The 27,715-nt window shown below is 37.3% G+C and overlaps 3 protein-coding genes across 4 annotated transcripts in view; 2 read left to right on the top strand and 1 right to left on the bottom strand.

Moving 5' to 3' along the window:
• LOC137656776 (integrin alpha-PS3-like) overlaps window positions 1-5,431 on the bottom strand; it is a 75,931-nt gene extending 70,500 nt beyond the window's left edge. Inside the window, exon 1 of one of the 2 annotated variants that reach the window (XM_068391050.1) lies at window positions 5,306-5,431. The gene's annotated coding sequence lies outside the window, so the exon portion shown is untranslated. Of the gene's footprint in view, window positions 1-2,125; window positions 2,279-5,305 lie in introns of those variants that run through there. The other variant, XM_068391049.1, reaches the window with a different exon arrangement.
• Window positions 5,432-8,148: 2,717 nt separating this feature from the next.
• LOC137656778 (putative serine protease K12H4.7) lies at window positions 8,149-19,571 on the top strand. Its single transcript, XM_068391053.1, has 9 exons — window positions 8,149-8,453; window positions 12,505-12,686; window positions 13,069-13,301; window positions 13,853-13,991; window positions 14,501-14,695; window positions 15,150-15,268; window positions 17,464-17,596; window positions 18,095-18,264; window positions 19,288-19,571. The coding sequence occupies exons 1-9, from the start codon at window positions 8,223-8,225 to the stop codon at window positions 19,398-19,400; spliced, it is 1,515 nt and encodes a 504-aa protein (XP_068247154.1). The 5' UTR covers window positions 8,149-8,222; the 3' UTR covers window positions 19,401-19,571.
• A 915-nt stretch (window positions 19,572-20,486) lies between these two features.
• Window positions 20,487-27,715, top strand: part of mRF1 (mitochondrial translation release factor 1) — a 77,787-nt gene continuing 70,558 nt past the window's right edge. The window contains exons 1-2 of the mRNA XM_068391054.1: window positions 20,487-20,598; window positions 27,029-27,508. Of these exons, the coding sequence (XP_068247155.1) occupies window positions 27,086-27,508 (423 nt within the window). The 5' untranslated portion in view covers window positions 20,487-20,598; window positions 27,029-27,085. The remainder of the gene's footprint in view (window positions 20,599-27,028; window positions 27,509-27,715) is intronic.

A 27,715-nucleotide genomic window follows, 5' to 3' on the forward strand; every position in this document is an offset into this window, starting at 1 on the left:
CTCCTTATAAGGAGAATTAAAAGAAAAAAAAATAGCAGTAACATTAAGGTTAAAAATACAGCAGTAGTTGAAGCAGTTGCAATAGCAGTAGTAAAAGTTGCAAGAGGAAAAGTAGCCCCATCAGTAGCTGGCACTCTACAGAGATAAGTGTCTGGACAGATAAGGAGTTAAAAAGAGACCATTTTGAAATATCCTGTTTTGAAAACTACTTATCTTGCTAGAAACAACGACTAACATTTGGACGTCACGCAGTCCAATCTCTCGTAGATAATAAAAGTCTCGCTTGACTATCTTTGTTTGATTTGGAAAGGACCTGAATACATAGAAGAAGAAGAAGAAGAAGAAGAAGAAAAAGACGACTTTCCGAGAGATTGAACATTTAAAACTTTAAGAAACCTTTCCAAAAGAAAAAAATATAATCTATAGTGTCTGGCTATATATATTTCTTTTCGTTCATGCCTAGCAGCATTGTCAGACATAGGCTAAACTATAAAAACTTGAGAATAAGAGGATAAAAACTTCAAAATAGAAAGAGATCTCTTGCTTGAGAATACACTTGGGCACACAATTCTATCTTATTTCTTTTCCTCTTGTTATTTTGAAGTTTTTTATAGTTTATATCTGATAATTCATTTTAATGTTATTATTGTTCTTATACTTCTCTTGTAGTTTATTTCCTCCTTTCCTTTCCTCACTGGAATATTTTCCCTGTTGGAGCCCTTTGGCTAATAGCATCCTGCTTTTCCAACTAGGGTTGTAGCTGAACAAATAATAATAATAATAATAATAGTAATAATAATAAATGATAAAAATAATAATAATAATAATAAAAATAATACTAATAATAAAAATAATAATAATAATAATAATAAAAATAATACTAATAATAAAAATAATAATAATAATAATAATAATAATAATAAGAGGAAGAGAAACAGGCTAGAATAGTCAGCCCGAGTCAATGACGGCTTTGTAAGAAGGATCCAAACTTAAACATTTTTAAAGCTTTAAAGACCCCTCATGAATGGCAGAGGCAAGGGACAGCGACATTGCCCTATCGAGCAGTACAATGCCCTAGAGACTGACCATATATACATATGATCAGCGTCCAAGACCCCTCTCCAACCAAACTAGAACCAAGGAAGCCCAGGCAATGGATGCTGACGACTCAGCAGATAGACCTATAAGCTACCCAAAATTCCCCTATCTTTAGCTCAAGGGGATGGTGAGGTTGCAGAGACCAAAGAAACTATCGAGTTTGGGCGGGATTCGAACCCAAGTCTGGCTTTCACCAGTAAGGAGCGTTACCACATCGTCCACCACAAAGTCCTACTATTTAAGAGCGACAATTGATCCTATTTCGTCTTTGTTTTGTTCTATCTAATTCTTGTAATATCTCTAGTGAAAGAGCCCGTGCTATAGGAGAAGCGTTCTATAACAAATAAACGACTATTACTTGCTAAGCTACAACCCTAGTTGGGAAAGCAAGATGCTATAAGCCCAGTTGTCCCAACAGGGAAAAAACCAAGTGAGGAATGGAAACAAGGAAAAATAAACGAATTCTAAAAACAGTAACATTAAATATTTCATATATAAACTATAAAAACTTTAACATAACAAGGGGAATAGAACTAAGACAGAATATCGTGCCCGAGTGTACCCTTAAGCATGAAAACTCTAGCCTAAGAGTGGAAGACCATGGTTACAGAGGCTATGGCACTACCCAAGACTAGAGAACACTGGTTTGATTTGGGAGCGTCCTTCTCCTAGAGCTTCTTGCCATAGCTAAAGAGCATACAATATATATATATATATATATATATATATATATATATATATATATATATATATATATATATATATATATATATATACTGTAAAACAACAAATGCGGCCGTTTCTAGTCCAAAGCAGGAAAAAGGCCTCAGACATGTCAATTCCTCTCTCGAATTTGGCCAGCTTACATCCACATGATGGCCAAGTGCGGATTGGTAATGGTGGGAAACTTTTATCTGATCACTCACAGCAAACCAACCTAGTATATAGTCACAAGAGATTATAAAAAAACTTCCTATAACTTATTCCCCAAAACCGAATTCTGAAACATATATTATAAAATGCTCACCTAAGAGAGAACTGGTTTCTTTAGAAGCAACTTCTTGCCAATGACGAGAACACGTAGATTTTAGACTCTGATAGTATCCTAGACCGTCTCCTTTGTCCACTGTCAGGATTTTCTAAAAAGAACATCCTTTAAGACTATCGTTTTCCTGCGCATGCTTCATTGTTTACAGTAAACAGCAGACATTGGTCTAAGCTATAACTTGTAATAATTCATTGCATCGAAATCATAATCTGATTAATATTTGCTTTATATACAAAATGAAAATAAGCGAAAGGAAATGATAACTTTGAATGCATATCCAAAATTAATTTTTTATTAGTTTTTTTTTTTTTTTAGTTTTCGTTCTGGAATATTTTTAGCAAGAAATACTTTTGTGTTTCTCTATCCAATATTTTTAATGATAAGATTTTATATAACATGTGTCCAACATTTCCCCGTATATACACATTACGAAGGGAAATATAAGATTAAAAAAATACTAAGTGGCAACTCGAGAACAACTCTCATTTCTTTCAAATTTAAAATTAATATAAGAGACATTTGGCAACTCTGTAAAGATAAAGTTATAATTGCCATATGATTTGATATATTTTTTTATTCTTACTAGGGTAAATGGTATTCATAAAAAATTTCGTAACTTCAGGTATTGTTATGCTATTTGATAGGCCTAAACGCCCAATTTGTCTTGTATGGCAATTTACTGAACTTGAGGAGAGTTGTCAGGTGTAGGCCCATGTTAGCATTAAAAACATTAAAATTTCCCTCGACCATAACATAAAACATATTCTCTAACTCTAAATTTATATTTTCATTGTCTGTTTTCTATATATAAATATTAAAGTATGATTTTAAGACGAATTAGCAATGTTGAAAACGAGAGGAAACAATGTATGATAAAAAAGTTGATAATATATTTACGGCGGATTGATAAAAATCACGAGTTGAATTTACTTATGAAGTTACTAACTATCTTTCAAAATTGAGAAATGCAGATATAATAATCCAGTTTATGAAAATTTCGTCTACTATCTGCTTAGGTATTATCAAGGAAAATTATTGGCGCCTATCAACCACGTGATTAATAGGCAAGGGGGCGTGGTTTCTCTTTGTCTAAGTAGACATGGCTACATAGGTCTAGCTTCATCGGTTTGAAGAAAATTGATCAGAACGGCCACTCGGTAGAGCGCATACCTTCGCCTATATCATGTTGTATATTTCAAGATAGGCAATTAAATTATGCATATTTTGGCACTAGTTTATGACATTGAAATTTGCCCAAATCACTTCCAAAATCTAATCAAATTGACCTTGGATCATGGCTAATCATAACAGCGAATTTCATGTGATTCACACATATAGTTTTTGAGTTATGTGGATCACAAACACACAGACAGACCAAAGCCAATCAAAACATAACTTTCCCCAAAGATTAAATTTTTAAAAATAAATAAATATGTAAATAAATTAATAGTAAATTTATAGCTTTGCTCAGAAAACTCAATAGTTTTGCTGTTACAACTTCATAATAAAGTAAATTTTGCTGCCATAAATGGTTATAAAAGTAAATAGACCTACCATGATATATTGAGTGGTGTATAAATATACCTATATATAAATAATAAAAAATATAACATGTATTAATCAAATAGATAAAACATCAAATTTGGAACCCCTACATTTAATGGTTAGAATTTGAGTGCTAACAGACACACACACACAGGCTTATACACAACATGTCTTTTATGGCTGAGGTATATTGCCAGGTGTAATTTAAATACAAAATACAAATACATAGATAATATATCATGGATAATACATAATGAAATCGAATACTACAGCCCTGAGTACATTAACGAGATAAACTTAGGCTTACACGTAACATGTTAGCCTAGTTTATTCTTCTGGAATATTGTGATAATGGTTTATCATTTTAAAATATTTCCATACTCCCTAATGCTAAACATATCAACAACAACGACAACAAAACAACAAAATTTACATACTGTATTTACTGTTTTGACCTGGTAAGTATAAAGATCCAAGAATTTGATTTTGATAGGTTAACACACACCAATTATTTGGATACTCTCGAAAACTGGTTGATATTCCCCATTACCCTGGGATTCATTCCCCCCCCCCCCCCGGGTTTGTGATGGCCAATGTGGTAACATCCCTGACTGGTGAACGAAGGACTGGGGTTCGAATCCCGCACAATTTCGCTAGCTATTTAGGTCGCTGCAACCTCACCATTCTCGTGAGCTAAGGATGGGGGGTTTGGGGGAGCCTATAGGTCTATCTGCTGAGTCATCAGCAGCCATTGTCTGGCATTCCTTGTTCATAGCTTGGGTGAAGAGGGGACTTGGGTGCTGGTCACGTGTATGGTCAGTCTCTAGGGCATTGTCCTGCTCGATAGGGCAATGTCACTGTCCCTTGCCTATGCCTTTTCCATCATAAGACTCAATACCACGCAGTACTCTAGAAGTTTTATTCCAGCTGTTACCAAGTTGTGGAATGATCTTCCTAATCGGGTGGTTGAATCAGTAGAACTTCAAAAGTTCAAAGTTGGAGCAAATGCTTTTTTGTTGACCAGGCGGACATGAGTCTTTTTATAGTTTATATATGACATACAGTATTTGTTTTTGAAGTTGTTAATAGTTTATATATGACATATCTGTTATGACGTTGTTACTTTTTTTAGAATGATTTACTGTTAATTTGTTCTCTTCACTTATTTATTTCCTTATTTCCTTTCCTCACTGGGCTATTTTTCCCTATTGGAGCCCCTGGGCTTATAGCATTTTGCTTTTCCAATTAGGGTTGTAGCTTGGATAGTAATAATAATAATAATAATATGCTTTAAAAGCAATCCGGGCTGGTATTCCCGGGGGGGGGGTCCAAACATAAGATTTTTTTACCCTTAAAGACCATTCCTCCACCCCCACCCCCACCCTTACATAAACGCCTTGATCTTTAATTTCACAGACTTAACAGGGGGCAAGCCCAATACGCCCTCATAGGTCACAGACCAGCCCAGGTCAGAGACATCTGAGGAGCAGCCCATTGGAACTCCTTTTCCTAGGTCACAAACCTGCCTGGGTCACAGGCTGCAGGCGTAGCCGAAAATCTTGCCTCCTTAACCAGGGCACAAACTCTAAAAGTAAATCACAAATAATTCCTTACCTTATGACAACTCCGTCTCTTTTCTTTCGTCTTAGCCATCTTCACAGTCGAGTAAGAATAAAATGTGCTGGTTTTCAATAAAAGATCACTCAAAAATGCACTTAGAACACTTTAAAGTTTGGGGTATAACACAGTGACACTTTGGAGTTTGGAACGGTTTACCACAAAGGGCGCCATGAAACTGTAGTTGCCACACACCGCCATACCCATACACTTATAACAGCAAAGGACTCAAGGAGTTTGGAGAATCCTGGCCAGGAGCGTGGAATATAATCCTGGGATAAAATTCCCTTAGGGGGATATATATCCAGGGTCTAATTTCGGTAATTTTGTATATTATTCCATGGTGTGATTTCGCTCAAGAAATATATGATTTCCTATAGCAAATAACGTGATTTAACCGATTTTGATGATCATTTCAATCGCAAACAAACAGATCAACCAATTCGGAGAGAAGAAAAGGACTGAATTCCGGTTATATATCGGTTCCCCAGTATGTTTTAACCCTGGTTTTCCCCACCCAAAACCCCGGGTTCCCAAAGGGGGTCCCCCATTATCGGCGGATATAGATGTATATATATTTCTGTAACTATTCATTTGCAACGGGAACGAGTGTTATTTTCGAAGGGAGCGTAATTTTTCCTATAAGAAAAAGTAGTTGGAATACTAGGATACATTGCCCTGTAATAATATACAATGAAACCCTAATGGCCCCCTGGGAGGAATTTCGGACAGGGGGGAAAAACAGATGATTACACTGGCTGTCAACATGCTTGTCAAACATTTTGAAAATGTCAGGCAGTCAAACTAAATGTACGTCAAACATTATTGTAAGTTTGTGACTGTTTGTGAAACATAGAGATCTACTGAGCTGTGTTTGATGTTCTGAGCTTGACGTTTGTTCTCACATACAAACGGTTTGTGATTGAATGAAGTCCCGCCAAAAAAAAAAGTTGAAGCTTAATCAAACTTCTTTCTTTAAACCGGTTGAGTAACGTGTTTGACAACCAAAATACCCTGCTCACGCTTTCAAAATCACATAAATAAAGGAGACGTTTGTAACAGGGGCTTCAATCAATGACTGAAGAGTGTAGAAACTAGAAAGTAAAACTTAAGAGTTCCAGGTTTCAAGTTCCTCGTTGCTCTCTCCACAACACTGTGATTGTGGAAGTTGTTAGATTAGCTGGGTTATGTTTATAGAATAAAAATGCTATTGAATGTAATCATACTGTAAATATTGTGATTGTAAAAAAGATGTAATTTAACTTTTTAATAAAAAGATAAAAAAAATTACCAAAACAAAGACCTAACTGCAATCACTTCTTCTTTAAAGAATTGTTCAATCCGCAAAATAAGTTTGTAATTAAGCTTATTTTAACTGTACGATAAAATAAATTAATGGTGAAATTCTCAATCTTTAATTTTATCCCATCCTACCTTGAAATCAGATAGGATAACACCATGCTGCCATCAGTTTTAGCAACCTATTTATCTCCTCTTACTCAAAATTCTTTGCTTCTCTCCCAGTCTCTTCTACTTATTGGGATTTTCTGCTATAAAACTTTCTCTACTACTAAGAACAATCTCTCTCTCTCTCTCTCTCTCTCTCTCTCTCTCTCTCTCTCTCTCTCTCTCTCTCTGTGCGTCAATGACCTTCGATGTCAGGATGCCAGAGAACTTCAAATCTCTCTCTCTCTCTCTCTCTCTCTCTCTCTCTCTCTCTCTCTCTCTCTCTCTCTCTCTAAGCTTACATGGGAAAACAAGCAAATGGTTTATTGATTCATCGAAATAATTATGACAACCGATGATACAGATCTCGTATCATCTAATAAACTGAGTCCAAACAAATGGTATGTTACCCAGAACCTGAAGTGGGTAATTTTTAATGCATTTTTTATCGCCTCTCATAAGATTATCAATAACTCAGTACAGTAATTCATCACAGGGTCCATTTCTAACATGTTTTATTTAAACCATTCGTATTTCTCATAATTCTTTAGGAAAAGTAAGTCATTAGGCCTAGGCTAATCTTGCAGAGTCAGTTGATGAATAGCTTTTCAGGTAGGCCTATCAACGAATTATAAATTTGCAGAAGATGAAGCAGTTGAAATATTTAGTTATTTTCTATGTAAAATATGATTAGGAAATTTTGGATTAATCTAGCAGTAATTCAAAGAATTATCTGAATATGTAATTGCAATCTTAAACATTGGCATCTGTTAATAAAACAAAATATTTCTAAGCCATTACATGTTATTTCTTACTTATTTAAATATATTGATTATATTCACGTCTATTTGAAGTTTTTGTTTTGACATTTATAAAATTACAATGTTAACTATTTATTTACCATACATCAACAGTTATCTATTACTAAACTCGACATATAACCAAATGTTAAATTTTATCCTGAATTGGATTATAAAGTAATGAACCAAAGACATATGGCAGCTTTCCCTAGGCCGACCAGAGGCACCAACCTATCGGTAGATAAGGTTTTTCTTCAGAGATAATGACCCAGTGTTACCAAATGGATTAGTCTAAAAATTCCCCAAACTCATGATAAAAAATCCTCAAAACAACCCAAAAATCCCCATTTCCACAAATATATTTTTTTCTGATCCTGCAGGCTTTGCTAATATAGAAATTAATAACTATACTTCATATAAGTGCAGGCAAACTAATTGCAAGAATACAAAGGTTTACTCATTTTTGTTTCTTCGTCATAGAAATTCGTACGGAACATCCCCATCAGACACCAAAAATCCCCAAATCTAGGGATAAATCCCCATATCTGACAACACTGTAATGACCCACTATTTAAGAGACCCTGTGTTTAAAAGCACTGGACCCCTAAGTAGAGGAAAGACTTCTGGCTAACAAAAAGAGCATTTTGCGTCTCTGGACCTAACTCGCCATGAAGAGTCTTCTTCAGAACCAAAGGGGAATCATACCTCTCAGTCTTCCCATCTTTCTGACAGGAATATTGCTCCTGGTTCCAGTGTTTGGTGAAATTAGCGCCAAGAGGCCATCCCATCCCTATTTACATCCTCCGAAGAAACCGGAGGGTGTCACCTTACCCCCAGAGGAATGGTTCACACAAAAACTGGATCATTTCGACCAGGCCGAAACCAGAACTTGGTCTCAAGTATGTATTCCAGTTTAGCTCATTTTGCAGATTAAACTGCTGGGAGAGACTGTTACTCTTGTTAGTAATTTCATGTCTGGGGAGATTAATGTTTGTTTGATTCAGTAGTCTGTAATAAATGAGGTAGTACACATAAAAAGCACGGCAAGAGCCCGTGTCTTACATAAGGTAAGGCAATCTACACACATAAAAAGCATACTGATGATTGACTTATATTTTGTTTCAATAGGTTTCCATAATTACTCTCTGCTAATATTTTTTTAACCTTTGGTGACTTATGAAGTTATTTAGTAACAATAACCACTTTTTTTTTCACTGACTTTAATCTCTTTTTACACATAAATTTCCAATTTTCTGTGTTTTTTTCACAATCATGCCATATTATGAGCACACATGACAATGCTGTTGAAGTTTTGAATGTACAGGCTTTCATCCTCGTTTTAGCAGTTATATACAATATATGGGGCAATGACTATTGTGTTGCTCTTATTTGTTGCCACCCCCTGTTAAGTAAACTGGTTTAATTACTAGGTAGGCTAGGCCTAGTGGTAAAAACAAAAGAGGGGTAACAATTATCAGAATTCAGCCCTTAACATCTAAATGTAGTAATGCATATCTATGTACAACACGACTAACCTCTATCTTGTATCAGCTTTCATGTTTTATCCGGTCATTTAGGGCCATTTCGTTCTAGCAATTGTACGCTGTATTGCCAGGACTGTTCTGGTCACCCCTTTCCATGTTTTCAAGACTCCATATCTAAATTACCTTTTCTCAAACCTTTCGTACTCCATTCTCTCCACATGTACAAACCTCAAGACATCCAAAGCCATTTTTCTCATAAGCTACTTTTTTTTTTCCCGAGCTTCTAATTCAAATAATTATTCGTCTTGATAACTTTTATCTTCTCATTTCCTTTGTATACATCATTCACACTTCAACTAAGAGTAAGAGAGAGAGAGAGAGAGAGAGAGAGAGAGAGAGAGAGAGAGAGATTTACACTGATTCACTTCTAAATTTTAAGATAAATGCTCTTCTAGCATTCTAGTCCATCTATCATCATCATCTCCTCCCTCGCCTATTGTCGCAAAAGGCCTCGGTTAGATTTCGCCAGTCGTCTCTATCCTGAGCTTTTAATTCAATACGTCTCCATTCTTCACCTCATACTTCACCCCTCATATTCCTCAGCCATGTAGGCCTGGGTCTTCCAACTCTTCTAGTGCCTTCTGGAGGCCAGTTGAAAGTTTCGTGAACTAATCTCTACTAACACATTACTCTATTTTCCTGGCTTCCATTTACCCTCAATTCATCATTCTTCCTAACTCTGATTCTTGCAGACTTTTCATTTACTTTCAAGAGTTTCTGCAACTTCTCTTCTATATCACCATTAAACATTTGATCTTCTGAACCCACTAACTTCCATATACATCTCATATACTTGTGTTACATCTCTCTCATAATCCTATCTTGCTTGAGGGTACTATTCGGTTTCCTTTCCTCACTGGGCTATTTTCCTTGTCAGGGCCCTTGGGCTTACAGCATCCTGCTTTTCCAACCAGGGTTGTAGCTTAGCTAATAATAATAATAATAATAATAATAATAATAATAATAATAATAATAATAATAATAATACTGAAGAATCATGAAGACACAAAACACCTTTAAGTGAAGCCTCTTTTAACACTACCTAAGTTACTTTCCAATTTACAATTTTATACACAAGTCTTCATGATTATGTTGAATTTCATCCATTTTAGGATAATTCAATCTATAATTACTAGCTTATCTATTTATTAATTCGTTAGATGGAAAATATCAAACAATACTTATTCAAATTGTTTTTTTATCTAATAAAACTATAATGTAACTCAAAAGTCTGTTTTATTAACAACATGCAACATTCTTTCTGGATGTTTGCGCCTTATCTCTCAGCTGTAGTGATGATAAAAATATCCCCCATATGTTTTGCATCTCTTGAGGAGTTTTTTATATTATAACTAGTTGGTTAAACAGATAAGCCACTATGGAAATGGTTTGAATTCCCAATGGTTGAATTATGAGACTAATCATATTGAGATAGCTTAATGGTACGTTTTATCTATCTTTCTATAAATGCACGCCACACACACACACACACACACACACACACACACACACACACACACACACATGGTAAGTAGCTCTTCAAGGAGGGCACTCCAAACTCAATCCATTGTTCTCTAGTCTAGGGTAGTGCCATAGCCTCTGTACCATGGTCTTCCTCTGTCTTGGGTTAGAGTTCTCTTGCTTGAGGGTACACTCGGGCACACTATTCTATCTTACTTCTTTTCCTTTTATTTTGTTACAGTTTTAATATTTTGTATAGGAAATATTTATTTTAGTGTTGTTACTGTTCTTGAAATATTTTATTTTAATTGTTAATTACTTCTCTTATTTCCTTGTTTCCTTTCTTCACTGGGCTATTTTCCCTGTTGGGGACCCTGGGTTTATAGCATCTTGCTTTTCCAGCTAGGGTTGTAGCTTAGCAAATTATATATGTATGTATGTATATATATAAATATATATATATATATATATATATATATATATACATACATATATACAGTATACATATATATATATATATATATATATATATATATATATATATACATAAATATATGTATATATATATATATATATATATATATATACATATATATATATATATATATATATATATATATATATATATATATATATATATATATATATATATATATAGTTACAGTAGTAAATTACGAAGATAAATATGTACACATAGACCTATCTATTATTATTATTACTTGCTAAGCTACAACCCTAGTTGGAAAAGCAAGATGCTATAAGCCCAGGGGCCCCAGCAGGGAAAATAGCCCAGTAAGGAAAGGAAACAAGGAAAAATAATATATTTTAAGAACAATGACCTTTAAATAAATATTTCCTACATAAACTATGAAAACTTTAACAAAACAAGAGGAATAGAAACGAGATAGAATAGTGTGCCCGAGTGTACCCTCAAGCAAGAGAACTCTAACCCAAGACAGTGGAAGCCCATGGTACAGAGGCTATGACACTACCCAAGACTAAAGAACAATAGTTTAATTTTGGAGTGTCCTTCTCCTAGAAGAGCTGCTTACCATAGCTTAAGAGTCTCTTCTACCCTTACCAAGAGGAAATTAGCCACTGGACAATTACAGTGCAGTAGTCAACCCCTTGGGTGAAGAAGAATTGTTTAGTAATCTCAGTGTTGTCAGGTGAATGAGGACATAGGAGAATCTGTAAAGAATAGGCCAGACTATTTGGTGTATGTGTAGGCTAATGGAAAGTGAACCGTAACTAGAGAGAATGATCCAATGTAGTACTGTCTGGCCAGTCAAAGGACCACATAACTCTCTAGCGGTAGTATCTCAACGGGTGGCTGGTGCCCTGGTGATGAGGCCTAGTGAAGAGCAGCTTTCTCTCATTTACTTTTTATTTTCCCTTCAAGTTTCCACCCATTGAATATCCTTTAACTTGACCTTGCTCCAATTTCCACCAAAATTTAATGACAATAAGTCCTAAGGAAGTCTCGTAATGTGACTTGGTCAATGAGTAGCAGAGGCTAGAGAAATAACAGAGTCCTAAGAATGACTATATATGTATATTACCAAAACCCAAACCCCCATTACCCTCAATTTATGACCACGGAGGACCAGACAATGGCTGCTGATGACTCAGCAGTTACACCTACTGTGGATGATCCCGCTCGAGACCCAAACTCCGGAAACTCATAACGCGAGTTCAGACATTTCCAGTTCTAGATAATCTAGTCGCCCTTAGAGAAACACCATATATACCAAACATCAGCCCCCAAATCCCCTCTCCCTTTCAATTTAGGACCAGAAAGGCTCCTGATGACTTGACAGCTAGACCTACAGGTGATGAGCCTGCTTGAGCGGGACCCAAACTCTATTAGCCCAGCAAGTGACTTATGAACGGTTCTAATTCTAAATAATCTACTTGAATCCTGAAGCCCTTCATTGTCCCGCAGAGATACTACAAGAACCTCGACTTCTACCAGCCTGGAGGTCCTGTCTTTCTGATGATCGGAGGTGAAGGCCCGGCCGATGCCATCTGGATGGTCGAAGGCGCCTGGATCACATACGCTCAGCAGCTGAACGCAGCCTTACTTCAGCTTGAGCACAGGTTTTACGGGAAGAGCCATCCCACAGAGTAAGTTCCAAGTAAAATTGTGCATACTGACTATGAGGATTTTCTTCTTTCCTGTTAAATCATATATTCAAGTCTATTTGTATGTAGTGGATGTTCAAAATTTGCCGAACCAATTTTGCAAAAAGTTGTCTTCCGAAGATTGAAAGTTTTGCATAATATTCTATACATTGCAACATTTACTAAAATAGATAATCAAAGTCAATAGCAATTCAAAAGTGATAATTCCACTATTATTAGTGATAGTAATAATAATCAATGGCTAGAACTACTTATATAACAACCTTAGATCATCTAGGGTACATATCGAAGATATCCTTTCAGCAAAACGAAATTTCACTCGCAAGAGTACGCCTTCCACTTCCGCCTGTGTCACCTTTTCCAGAGACTCATCAGTAGAAAACCTGGTCTACCTTAGCAGCGAACAGGCATTGGCTGACTTGGCAGAATTCACAGTCAAGATGAAGGAGGAACTGGGCTTCACGGACAACAAATGGATCGCCTTCGGCGGGTCGTACCCGGGTTCCCTGGCTGCATGGTACAGACTCAAGTACCCTGACCTGGTGCATGCCTCTATAGCTACAAGTGCCCCTCTCATTGCTCAGCTAGACTTCAGGGGTAAGGTTGACTGGTAGGATGATTGGAAGGTTAATTGGTGGGTTTGATTTGGGAGTCAACTGGTGTGCTGATTGGAGGGTTGACTGGTAAGTTGACTGGTGGGATGGTTAGTGGATTGACTGGTGAGTATATTGGTGGAATGATAGGTTGGTTGATTGATGGGTTGACTGGTGGGTATACTGATAGGATGAGTGATGGGTTGAGCCCTTAAAAGTGGTACACTACTGTAGGTATAATTTTTCTTCAAAATATTCATATCTAAAGTCACATATATACTTATCATTATTCAGCAATAGTGACAAATGTAATTCATATCAGCGCCATCTATTACCAACGCACCCTACAACGAGGGGAAATGGTCACTGAAATTTCAGCGGCTTCCTGTTCTTCGCTTTAACGTCTTTGCATCTTAGAGGTAACCTAAATGAAAAGATAGTTACTGAAAGTAAACCGATGCTCATATCGCTTCAATTTACGAGATATATATACCAATCTATCTCCTTTCACACGATAACCCAGTTTTACCATCATCTCTCTCTCTTCTTTTCCAGAGTACTTAGAAGTCGTAAGGAACTCGCTGGCATCAGAGAGCGACGAGCGTTGCAATGAGGCTATTCAACAAGCTACTGATGAGATAGGTATGCTGCTGGGCCGTCCCACTGGCTGGCACCTAATCTCAGATGAATTCAGGTAGTAGGCTCTTAGTCTTTTGATTACTATTTCAAAAGTTAGTCTTTTTATTACTATTTCAAAAGTTAGTCTTTTGATTACTATTTCAAAAGTTAGTCTTTTGATTACTATTGCAAAAGTTAGTCTTTTTATTACTATTTCAAAAGTTAGTCTTTTGATTACTATTTCGAAAAATAGTCTTTTGATTACTATTTCAAAAGCTAGTCTTTTGATTACTATTTCAAAAGCTAGTCTTTTGATTACTATTTCAAAAGTTGATTGCCTTAATCAGGACTTTCACGTTATTCATATTAATATCCCTGTTATTAAGACAAGTGTGTGTTTAACCCCTTGATCTTAAACTTAATACCACATTTTATCATATTTAAAATATATGGCAGAATACGATCAGCTTAGTTTTGTCTTTGTGTGCTTGTGTGTGTGTATTTGTGTTTACACATTTGATCTGAAACTTAATACCACATTTTATCTCATTTAGAACATAATTTTATCTGGTTTATTTATTTCAGACTCTGTACAGTTCTCGACGGGACAATCAAAGAGGATGTTTCCAACATGCACGAGCTGCTGGCCGAGAACATCGAAGGTGTCGTTCAGTATAACAAAGATAACAGAGCTTTCGAAGGCGTCAAAGATACTAACATCACTATCAACTTTGTGTGTGACATCATGTCATCTGTAGAGCTTGGAACTCCAGTTGCTAGGTAAATGTTCATTGGTTTGTTTTGGAATGTTATAGTCCTGAATTTAAAGTTGAAGGAAAAAAACGCAACTATTGTAATCATTGCTGGCTACGCTGTTGCATAATGGGTAACTAAAGCCATGAGAGTTGCTGTAATGCGCCGTTGCAAAAGGCTATGCCTCACCCCTAAACCTGAATTCGATAAAGAAACAGATTTTGAATCTCATTGTAATAATTCATTTAAGGTACTGGTAATATAAGCTTAATAACAATAATAAGAATAAGCTTAGAGGCTTTGCACCTATCTATAAAGTGATAGAGTGCCCGCAAGCTTATTTTGCGAAGTGAGCAATAAGGAACCAGGAACCAGATATTTGAGAAGACGTCTTGAAGGTTTATAAAAATATATTATAAATTATCATTTAAAATGTTTCTTTTATAGACTGAGCTTCTATAATTTATCATAACATTTTCAGATATGCAGCCATAAATAGCTTGCTTCTCGACATCCATGGACGAGAATGTTTTGAGCATCAATACTCAGTCATGATTGAAGAATACAAGAAGACGAATTGGGACCAGGGAGCCGTTGGAGGTAAAAAGCATTCTCTCTCTCTCTCTCTCTCTCTCTCTCTCTCTCTCTCTCTCTCTCTCTCTCTCTCTCTCTCTCTCTCTCTCTCTCTGGATAAGGATACTCTACTGTTTGAAATATTGATTAACTGGATGAGTTGAGAATCCATGGATAAAGAGATCAGTTTAAAGGCCACTCATGAATGGCAGAGGCAAGAGACAGTGACATTGCCCTAGCAAGCAGGACAATGCACTCGAGACTGACCATATATCATATGATCAGCGCCCAAGCCTCCTCCCCACTCAAGCTATGACCAAGGAGGGCCAGGTAATGGCTGCTGAGGACTCAGCAGATAGACCTATAGGCTCCCCAAACCCTCAATCCATAGCTCACAATTGAGGTTGCAGATACTTAAGGAACTAACGAGTTTGACTGGGACTCTAACCAAGGTCTGGTGATTACCAGGCAGAGATGTTATATCATTAAGGCCATAACAACCATTAATATTTTGTTTTTCGATGAAAGATAAGGAATTCCGGAGTGAAAATGAAATAGGCCTACACTGATTATTATACTTGTGTAATGCCATCATTTAATAATTAAGGGTTGTGGTGGCCTATTGGTAACATCCTTGCCTGGTGATCACCAGACTGGGGTTCAAGTCCCACGCAAACTCGTTAGTTTCTTGTAGTGTCTGCAACCTCACCATCCTTGTGAGCTAAGGATGATAGTGTTTGGGTAGAGCCTATAGGTCTACCTGCCGAGTCATCAGCAACCATTGTCTGGCACTCCCTGGTCCTGGCTTGGACGCTGATCATATGTTTATATGGTCATTCTCTAGGGCATTGTCCTGCTTGCTAGGGCAATGTCACTGTCCATTGCCTCTGTCATTCATGAGCGACCTTAAAAAACATTTAGAGACAACTCGTAGAATTATAAACAGAAAGAAAAAGTTAGTTTTTTTTTATTTGTCTTTATTACCTCCGCCAACGAAGTTGGAAGGAAGTTATGTCTTATCCCTGTTTGTGTGTTTGCTCTTGTGTGTGTGTGTGTGTGTTTGCTTGTGAACAGCTTCCTGGCCACAATTTCAGTGGTAGAGTAATGAAACTTTCAGGGATTAACTGTTATGTAAAAAATGGGAAATGGTTAAATTTTGGATGGTCAACATCAAAGGTCAAGGTCACGGTCAAGCAAAATGACCAATTCACGTAATCAGCCATAAATTTGGACATCGTTGTCACGGGGACTTCAAGCTTGGTTATTATTAAATTTGAGAGCATGAAAATCAACGCCAATGAATTCATTTTAAGATCAAAGGTCAAGGTCACGGTCAAGCAAAATGTCCAATTCACGTAATCAGCCATAAGTTTGAACATAGTTATCACAGAAACTTCAAACTTAATTCATATTTGAATGTATGAAAATCCACACCAACTAATACATATTAAGATCAAAGGTCAAGGTCACAGTCGAGCAAAATGTCCAATTCACATGATCAGCCATAAGTTTGGACATCGTTGTCAGAGGGACTTCAAACTTGGTTCATATCTGAGTATGAAAATCCACACCAACTAATACGTTTTAAAGATTAAACGTCAAGGTTAAGGTCAAGAAATAAGCTGACGCGGCGGAGGTCTGCGCTCTGCTAAGTTCCCCTCTAAAGATTTAAAGGTCGCTCATGAATGGCAGAGGCAAGGGACAGTGACATTGCCCTAGCAAACAGGACAATGCCCTAGAGACTGACCATGTACACATATGATCAGCGCCCAAGCCTTCTCTCCACCCAAGCTAGGACCAGGTACGACCAGGCCAGTGGCTGCTGGTGAGTCAGCAGATAGACCTATAGGCTCCCCCAAACCCCCCCCCCCAACCTTAGCTCACAAGGATGGTAAGGTTACAGGCATTAAAGGAACTAACGAGTTCGAGGAGGACTTGAACCCTCGACTGAAAATCACTGGGCAGAGACGTTACCAATCAGGCCACAACAACCCAAATGAGTACTATAGTCCATTTCTTTTAGCAACTCATATTTGCACCGACTCGCAACGGTGCCCTTTTAGCTCGGAAAAGTTTCCTGGTCGCTGATTGGTTAGAATTATCTTGTCCAACCAATCAGCGATCAGGAAACTTTCCCGAGCTAAAAGGGCACCGCTGTGAGTCGGTGCAAATATGACTCGCTAAAAGAAATGGACTATAGTATTTTTTTTATGCTTTCACAGGTCGATCCTGGTTCTACCAGACATGCTCCGAATTCGGGTGGTACCAGGGATCAGATTCAACAGAACAGCCATTTGGGGACAAATTTCCCCTGGAGTTTTTCACCCAGATGTGTCAAGACATTTACGGTCCCAGGTAGGCCTAAGGTCTATCTCCTTATGGTAGAAGTGGAGTGAGACTTTTTCACTGTACAGTACTTCATTTCTTTACGTCCATTATTATTATTATTATTATTATTATTATTATTATTATTATTATTATTATTATTATTATTATAGTTAAGATTATCATTATTCTTAACATTATATCTATTATTCTTATTAAAATTACCATTATTAAAATGATTAAAATTTTTATTGTTAAAACTATTAACATTTTTGTTAATACGAAAATTATTAAAATTCTTATTATTGAAATTACTAACATTCTTATTTTTATTAAAACTATTATCATTATTATTATTACTATTATTATTATTATTATTATTATTATTACTATTTTCTTATATCATTATTATTATTATTATTATTATTATTATTATTATTATTATTATTATTATTATTATTATTACAAAATCATAGCAAACCTCCGCCAAGTCAAATCAGAATTAGCAGACATCTATATCCCTAACAGCTTCACCGTCGAGTTCATACAAGAAGCCATTGATAAAACAAATGCCAAATACGGCGGCTTGACCCCCGAAGTGACCCGGGTGGCATTCGTGAACGGGAACATTGACCCCTGGCACGCCCTTGGAATCACCTCTGACCTCAGTAGCGAGGCGCCGGCCATTTTCATTCAAGGTAAAAAAAAGAAAAATAATTATAAGTTTTTTTTAATGAGTTGCAGTGAAGTTAAATTTCGGCCATTTTCATTCAAGGTAAAAAAAAATTATAAGTTTTTTTTAATGAGTTGCAGTAATGAAGTTGAATTTCTTGTCTTTTTTATTTTCTTTTTTTAAGTTTAGGGAAGCATTTCTTTCTCAGTATGTTTGAATTAATTATTATTTGAGTTTTAACATGTTGATTATATATGGCTTAGAATTAATCAAACAATTGTAAATAAACAGACAGATAAGATAGATGATAAATGAAAAAAAAAATTAATTAATGTAAGGACAGCTAATCATACTTCTTTCCTATCATATTTACCTAATCAGTCTTTCACTTCTTCTTCTTCTTCTTCTTCTTTCCCACCGTTATCCTTACATTAAAGGGTCGGTTGCCTGATGCGCCCTCTCCAATGCCTTCTATCAAAGCCATCCTCTACCGCCAAACCTCTTCTCTCCATATCATTCTTCACCTTATCTCGCCATCTACTTCTCTGCCTCCCTCTTGATTTTCTCCCACGAACAGGTTCCTTCCATTTGGTTTCATATAAATATCATTACAAACAATGATTGATTTTACTGTACTGTAATTGTTCAGTGGCTAGAGTAAAGTAAAAGTACTTTCCATCAGGTAAGGATAGAAGAGATTATTTAGCTGTGATAAGCAGCTCTTCTAGGAGAAGGACACTCTAAAATCAAACCATTATTCTCTAGTCTTGGCTAGTGCCAAGGCCTCTGTACCATGATCTTCCACTGTCTTTTGGTTAGAATTCTCGTGTTTGAGTTTACACTCAGGCACACTATTCTATCTGGTTTTTCAGTTCCTTTCCTCACTGTGCTATTTTCCCTATTGGAGCCCTTGAGCTTATAGCATCCTGCTTTTCCGAATAGGATTGTAGCTTAGCAAGTAATAATGATAAGTATAATAATTAGTTTAAAAGATTTTCTATATTCTGCAGAACTTAATCCACTTCTCATTTATCCCTAAAACCCGAAGGTACCGCTCACTGTGCCAACATGTATCCACCCACACCTGACGACCTACCTCAGCTGACTGAAGCGAGAGAGAAAATATTCGCTCTAATACAGCAATGGTTAAGCGAAGAATAGACAATCCACCTTTTTTTTTTTGGAAAGAAATAAAATGAGAAAGAGGCCCAGATCGCTGGATAAGAGTTTCAACACTAGGAGACTCTTCTGCAAGAACCCATTTCCATCATCTCGAATCATCAACTGACTTTTGGCAGATATTTACATGTAGAATAAAATGTAATTCACCTATATGCAAGTCTTCAAAATTACTTATTCACCCGTTATGCTAAAATATCAGCTTTTAGATCATAGCTTGATTTGGTTCTTGGTAATGCAATAGTCTGTACCGTGGTCTTCCATTGTCTTGGGTAGTGTCATAGCCTCTGTATCACGGTCTTTCATTGTCTTGGGTAGTGCCATAGCCTCAATACTATGGTCTTTTACTGTTTTGGGTAGTGCCATAGCCCTGTACCGTGGTCTTTCACTGTCTTGGATAGTGCCATAGCCTTTATACCACGGTCTTCCGTTGTCTTGGTTAGTGCCATAGACACTGTACCATGGTCTTTTAATGTTTTGGGTAGTGTCATAGCCTCTGTTACCTCTGTACCATGGTCTTCCATTGTCTTGGGGGTAGTGCCATAGCCTCTGTACCATGGTTTTCCACTGCCTTAGGTAGTGCCATAGCCTCTATACCATGGTTTTCCACTGCCTTAGGTAGTGCCATAGCCTCTGTACCATGGTTTTCTACTGCATTAGGTAGTGCCATAGCCTCTGTACCATGGTCTTCCACTGTCTTGGGGTAGAGTTCGCTTGCTTGAGGGTACACCCAGGCATACTATTCTATCTTATCCCCCCCCCCTTTTTAAGTTTCTATAGGTTGTATATTAAAGATTTATTCTAATGCTATTACTGATCTTGAAATAATTTATTTCAATTGTTCATTACGTCTCGTAGTTTATTCATATACTCGTTTCCTTCCCTAACTAGGCTATTGTTCCTCGTTGGAGCCCTTGGGCTTATAGCATTCTAATTTTCCAACTGGGGCTGTAAAAACAACAACAACAACAACAACAATAATAATAATAATAATAATAATAATAATAATAATAATAATAATGATAATAATAATAATTAGCTTTGATTAAATGAAGAGCTGTTACATAGGTTACGAACTTCTAGTTACGACTATTGACCCCAAAAGTTTAACTGACAGATTGGCCAAGACTTCGACCAAGCACATTAACGAAATTTGACTTATGGGTCCTCTAAATTATTGGTAAATGTATAATACATTAGTTTGATATCAAATACATGAACTACACTTATTGTATTATAATGATATTTTGCATTCAACATTATGACACCTCCATAGGTCTAAGCGTTCACATGCGCTTACCGGTGAACTGATTGTTGTTTACTTCGCTAATTGAATTGGGAATGACATTTTTCAAATATGTGTTTAATAAAAGATGTTTCCTTCGTTTTTATGCAGAATGTTAGTTCTTGTAGATGCTAATATCGGACATTTACCGCCTAGATCAAGGTCGGACATCGGCATCCTAGATCAAGGTTGGACAACAGCATCCTAGACCGAGGTCAGACATTTACCACATAGACCAAAGTCGGACACTTGTTACCTAGACCAAAGTAAGATATTTACCGCAGAGACCAAGGTCGGGCATTTACATCCTAGACTGAGGTCAGACATTTACCGCCTAGACAAAGATCAGACATTTACCACTTAGACCTAAGTCAGGCGTTCACCCCCTAGAGCAGGGTCGGATATTAACATCCTAGACCAATGTCGGATATTCACCCCCTAGACCAGGGTCGGACATTAACATCCTAGACTAAGGTCGGACATTAACGTCCTAGACTAAGGTTGGACATTAACGTCCTAGACTAAGGTCGGACATTAACATCCTAGACTAAGGTCGGACGTTCACCCCCTAGACCAAGGCAGACATTAACATCCTAGACTATGGTCGGACATTAACGTCCTAGGCTAAGATTGGACAAACCACTTATACTATGTCAGACATTGGTAAAATTACAGATGCTTGGCGTATGTTTGGTAGGGACACAGCTTGTAAGTTAGGTTAGGTGGATGCGTTTTAAGTTGGGTGGTGTTCGCGTGTAGAGATTTTGCAGAGCAACAGAGACAGTTTTTGTAGTACCATGCCCTCGGCTAGAAACTGGGAAGAAATTCCCGTTCTTTAAGCGCACTGAACGACATGGCCGCTAATCTACAAAGGCTCCACAGTTTCAACCAAACTCGGATACCCGATATGAAAAGATATTTTTTCTTGGTTAAATAGTATGTTTTCAACAAATTTGACATTTATTTCTGCCTCACATAATCAGATTTAGAGCTAGTAATGAAACACTGTAAATTCACTGGAGGTTCTGGATGCATAGAAAACATTATTTTCTATCCCTTTTCCATGGAGTCATTCATAGCAGTCTTCATCATAATAGTACAAATACCTCATTAGTTAATTGAGCTAATTATTTATTGGTTTTTGCTCTGCCGTATGCTTGTTTCACTTGCAATTAAACATTATCTCACTGCCGGGTATATGTGTGGTAGCAGGCACTTGTATGTAGGGTGACGGCCGGCTAAGAAGGCTGTAGTGTAAGGGGGGGTGGGTCACAGGAGGATGTTAGTCCCCCCCCCTTAGGTAAGTAAGTAAGGACATAACGCGGCTTGTAGGTTAGGTTAGTTGGTTTCCATTTACTATGCATGCGGAAGGAACTGGCCGCTGATATACAAAGGCTCCCATCACTGCTCCTATGTTCTGGCAAGCGAAGTATGTTTCGCTACGCGCGTTAGCACCGTCTTATAGAATTTTGGTGTAAATTATCATTTATACAAACTTCATCGGCAAAAATTTTTCGTAACACCTAATTTGCAGAAGGTTCAAGTAATTTTTTTCATATGACTCTTGTCAAAAATATATAAGTAGAAAAATAATAGATATCTGAATTTGGTTGAAACTGAAATAAGGTCAGATATTAAACCCCAAAGCTAAGGTGGGACAAACTACTTAGGGTAAGGTTGTATATAAACCACTTTGGTCAAAGTCAGACATTAACCGCCCAGGCTAAAGACAGACAAACATCCTAAGGTTGTGGTGGTCTATTGATAATGTCCCTGCATGATGATCACTCAAACTCGTTAGTTCCTTTAGTCCCTGCAGCCTTACCACCCTTGTGAGCCAAGGATGGGGCATTTTGGAGAACCTATAGTTCTACCTGCTGAATCATCAGCAGCCATTGCCTGTCCTTCCTTGGTCATGAGTGCTGATCATATGTATGGTCAGTTTCTAGGGCATTAACCTATTAGCTAAGGCAAGGTCACTGTCCCTTGCTTCTGCCATTCATGAGCGGCCTTTAAACCTAAGGTCGGACATCAACCCAGTTTGTAACGTAGGCAAGTGGCTTAACTTGTATTGCGTGCTTGCTTGCTTACTTGCTTATTGCTGTCCTTCGAATCGAAGACGACTTCTGCTTCACTGCGATGGGGATGAAGTTAGATCTGTTGTCGTTGGTGCCATCTTGCATGGCTGTGAAGACCAATTCTGGATCCACACACTCTGCCACAAAACTGGCAAGTCAGGTCTGGGTTGACCGGGGGTATCCGATCTCGACGGTTTTGTCTTCTCTCCCTGCGCTGTTGTCTTGCCTGGTTCCGGGTGTCTTCAAGTTGATTGACTCCAGCTTTACAGAGTGAGCGCCATAGTGGTCTGTCAGAGGCGTTCATTTCTAGTTGGTCAGGTTGTATGTTGCACTTCTTGAGCGTAGCTTTGATGTTGTCCTTGTATCTCTTTTTCTGACCCCCTGGATTACGCCGAGCTTCAAGGAGCCGACTGTAGAGGACCTGGCGAGGAAGGGGATGTTCTGGCATACGGATGACGTGGCCGATCCACCTGAGTTGTTTGTATTGCGTGCACAACTATTATAAGCATATATGGATTTTCAATCATCCTTTATTCATATTTTTCTAATAGCTATGCTGCAAAATTTAGGTTTTTTGGCTAGATGAGGCTTACCCTATCTAAATTGTTAACATTGGATTATGATGGGCAAAGTATGTTACAACTAGCATGTGTTAGTTTATGAGGCCTCGTCTGGAGGTTTTGGCGTATAGGCTAGCACTGCTATATAAAAACAAAAAGTATGTTAAAAATGTGTGATGAGAAATTTAAAATGACTATTGTATAAGTACAGTAGGCTGGCCTTTCTGCGTCCAGACATGTAGCCCGACTCTAGCTTCACACTGCCTTGGGTTAGAGTCCTCTTGCTTGAGGGTACACTCGGGCACACTGTTCTATATTGTTTCTCTTCCTCTTGTTTTATTGAAGTTTTTATAGTTTATGTATGAACGATCTCATTTAATGTTGCTATTGTTCTTAAAATATTTTATTTCATTACTTTAACATTATTTCCTTGTTTCCTTTCCTCACTGGGCTATTTTTCCCGGTTTGATCCACTGGGCTTATAGCATCTTGCCTTTCCAACTTGGGATGTAACTTAGCTTGTAATAATAATAATAATAATAATAATAATAATGATGATAATGACAATAATAAATAGTTTAGTAATAAAATTATTTCAGCCTTATCTTACTTGTATTATAGGAAATTGTATTTTCAAAAAAAGAACGAGTTTTGTTCTATACAAATTTTTTCATTCCCATCTATTTCCAAGATAGCAGCTATTATTCCCTTGGGCTATCTACAGACAATGGCTATGATCAAATTCAAATGTGAAATGTTATTTTTATCGTAAATTTTCAGTCTTTTCCATTTTATAAACACACTGATCCTAAAGACCTCTTCCTATAGTCAGTCAACATACAGTGTCACTATCCTACAAATTATAGAATTTTTATTGAGTCTGGGACATGAAGAGTTTCTGTCTGTGCCATTCAGTCTTAAAAGTCACCACAAGTTGGGATTTTTCTCTAGTTTTAAGGACTAAATAAGCAGCTCACCTAGAAGAATGACACTTCAAAATCAAGCCTTTGTTCTTCAGTCTTTGGTAGTACCATAGCCTCTGTACCTTGGTCTTCCAATGTCTTCCACTGTCAGTCACACCATCTGTTCCCTTATTTCCTTTCCTCACTGGGCTATTTTTCTGTTGGAGGCCTTGCACTTATGGCTTCCTGGTTTTCCAACTATGGTTGTAGCTTAGCTAGTAATAATGATAATAATCCATAAGAGGCCTAGGTTTGGTATAACTAATATGACATTGAATGGGGCTAACTACTGCAGTGTAATGGTTCAGTGGCTACTTTCTATCGGTAAGGGTAGAAGAGGCTCTTTAGCCATGATAAGCAGCTCTTTTAGGAGAAAGGACACTCCAAAATCAAACCATTGTTCTTTAGTCTTGAGTAGTGCCATTGCCTTTGTACCATGGCCTTCCACCGTCTGGGATTAAAGTTCTCTTGTTTGGGGGTACACTCGGACGTGCTGCTATACAGTATCGCATTTCTCTTCCTCCTCCTCTTTCCTTTTTTCTTTTTTTTTTTCGTGCGTGTGTGAAGGACCTAATTTTATGAAATGGAATGTTTTATTTCAATTGTTTATTCTCCTCTTGTCCGTTATTTATTTCCTTTGTTTCCTTTCCTCACTGGCCTATTTTTCCCTGTTTGGGCCCTTGGGCTTATAACATCTTGCTTTTCCAACTAGAGTAATAGCCTGTTTTATAATAATAATAATGATAACAATAAATATGCAGATCCTCTTAATAACCATAGATTTTGGGGAAAGCTTTCCTCTGGATGAGTAAAGACGCAAGTAACCAAGATTGCCATTCAACATTAACCAAGATAAGTTTGTAGGACACTAATGGATATGACAGATCTGAAACTAACGCAAACTAAGGTTTATATTTAAAGGTTTAAAGGCTGCTCATGAATGACAGAGGCAAGGGATAGGGACATTGCCCTATCAAGCAGGACAATGGCCTAGAGACTGAACATATATACATATGATCAGCCCCAAGCCCCCTCCCTCTCCATTGAAGCTGGGACCAGGGAGGGCTAGGCAATGGCTGCTGATGACTCAGCAGATAGACCTGTAGGGTCCCCCAAACCCCCCAGCCTTAGCTCACAAGGGTGGTGAGGTTGCAGCAACCAAAGGAACTAACGAACCACAGTCTAGAAATCCCCAAGCAGGGATGTTACCACATAGTCCACCGCAACACAGTTTTACTTTAAATGTAGAATATTGTTTTGTACTGGAAATAATTATACTTTACATTGTACTGCGTATTTCATACGAAGGGTATAGGTATTTTAATGAAGGGATTTTGACGAAGAATAAATCTATTTCTGGGCGAGGGACCTGTGTCGCCCAGTGAAATACTCCTTATAGCACCATTTCAAAGGTATAAATACTGCTAGATATACCAGAGAAAGAAGTTGCATGGAATGCCAGGAATAAACCCAGCTCGCTCACCCTTATAGGGTGTCGGTATAGAAACTGGGACGTGTTAGAACCACTACCAGAGGTCCTTACCAATTAGTCTTCTCCTTCCTCAATATCCCCCGATACTACTAGGTGCCGTTCTACATCCGACTACTGCCCGCTACTACGGCTACTCCCCCCCCCACCACTACCCACGCTTCTTCCCTCATTCCTTTCCTTCTTTAATTCATTCACTCTCAAAGTCATTTTCCCTTGAGTACAGGCCATTCTCTTAATGTGCTCTGTTGCATTCTGATCATTTATTAATCAAAGAAGTGAACAGGTCCTCAACTTGCAAACTTCTGGAGAAACAAACACAAATCCAACTAAAAATAACAAAGATAAGATAAAGAAATACTGTAATAAAACAATGTTATATCATTTAATACAGTAAGCAAAATTATATTTACAATAAACTGATATTTATTTATATGCCAGGACTATTTGTTGACTCTTGTAGTTGTAAGTCATAGGCTTGGGTGTCAGGTTAGGCCTCCCTTAAGCCAAAATTTGACAAAATCTACTTACAAACAGTTTCTTGGAACCTATTAAGTTTGTAACTTGAGGACCTTCTATCGTAGGTTTTCTTCCAATATTTTTCTTAAAAATTCAACGGTTTACTATTGCAATTTTGAAATAGATTTCAAGTGTGTTCCCTAGAGGACAGTCATGATTTTACAGTAAGGAAAGTGATCGCGTACTGTGGTGCATTACTCAGTGAGAAGGCTGAGAGTGCTGTTGAGTTGACTCGATTAAGGACGAGACCATTTTTCTATAGTTGTAGCCTCCATCCTCTGATTTTATGTCATTGTTGCTACGTCTGGTGGAGCCCGCTTCTCAGTAACCAAATCTTTAATGCCATGGAAGACAATCAACGAGACCTTATGACATCCCTTATGACAATGTTTGCCTGTTCATTTACTGCTGTTTTGAATTTGAATTGTACTACAAAATTCAAGTTTCATTGCATGTGATGGCACTGTTCTAAAAGTATGTGGATTTTTTATGTTCTAGAGGTTAAGAAATAAATGACAGAGCTTATGAAACCACTAGCAGAACTGTTGCACTATTTCAATCACTGGATTCCACAATACAGTAGGTGGTGTGTAGTTGCATAAAGGGATTACTCACATTAATTGGGCCATTTTTCTATAAAAAGGAATTATATCTTTATTTCTTTTATAACCAATCCTTTTCATGTATACCATTACTAAATTTTGTGTTGCTTTTCAGATTACTGTATTTCCGTCCTGATTGGTGTTTTAAGATTTCTGCCACACAGCCAACCTGATGTTGGGCTTACAGAAGAAAGTTTGGCTCAGTTCTCTAGTGAAATGCATACATGCAATAAGGACTAGTAATTCAAGCTCACAATTAATACCAAGTTACTTTAAGATTCCACATGTACGTCTTAGACATCGTCATTCTTCTTCGCTGCTGAAAACCCGGAATTTATCATCGGGAAATGGAGAGGTATCGCATGCCGTGACAGGAAGTGCGGGGGACGAATCGTTATTTGGAAAGTGTCCAGCACTTACAAATGTTTGTAGATATTCTACATCATCTGATGATAACTTATCACTTTCAAATGTAAAAGTGCAGAAATATTTATCGTATCTGAAGAACAGTTACGAAGAAGCTACCAAAAGTTTAGATCAGGATAATGTGAAAACAGTGAACAGTCTGAAGGATTTGATGGATGCTCTTGAAGAGGTAAGTTGCTCTGTTCATAATTGATTTTAGTTTTTGACATTATTGATATTTTTATATTTTGAGAAGCAGTTTGTATAATGAAGGGGAATGGTAAGTGTGCTTAATATCTGATAAAATTCACTTCTGTTCATAGTGCTTCTCTCTCGAAGCTGTTTGAATGCCGATACTAATCCTAAAATTTAAAAGATTCCTTTGTTCCATCACCAA

The sequence above is a fragment of the Palaemon carinicauda genome, chromosome 17 (genome assembly GCF_036898095.1).
Source record: "Palaemon carinicauda isolate YSFRI2023 chromosome 17, ASM3689809v2, whole genome shotgun sequence".
Taxonomy (NCBI): domain Eukaryota; kingdom Metazoa; phylum Arthropoda; class Malacostraca; order Decapoda; family Palaemonidae; genus Palaemon; species Palaemon carinicauda.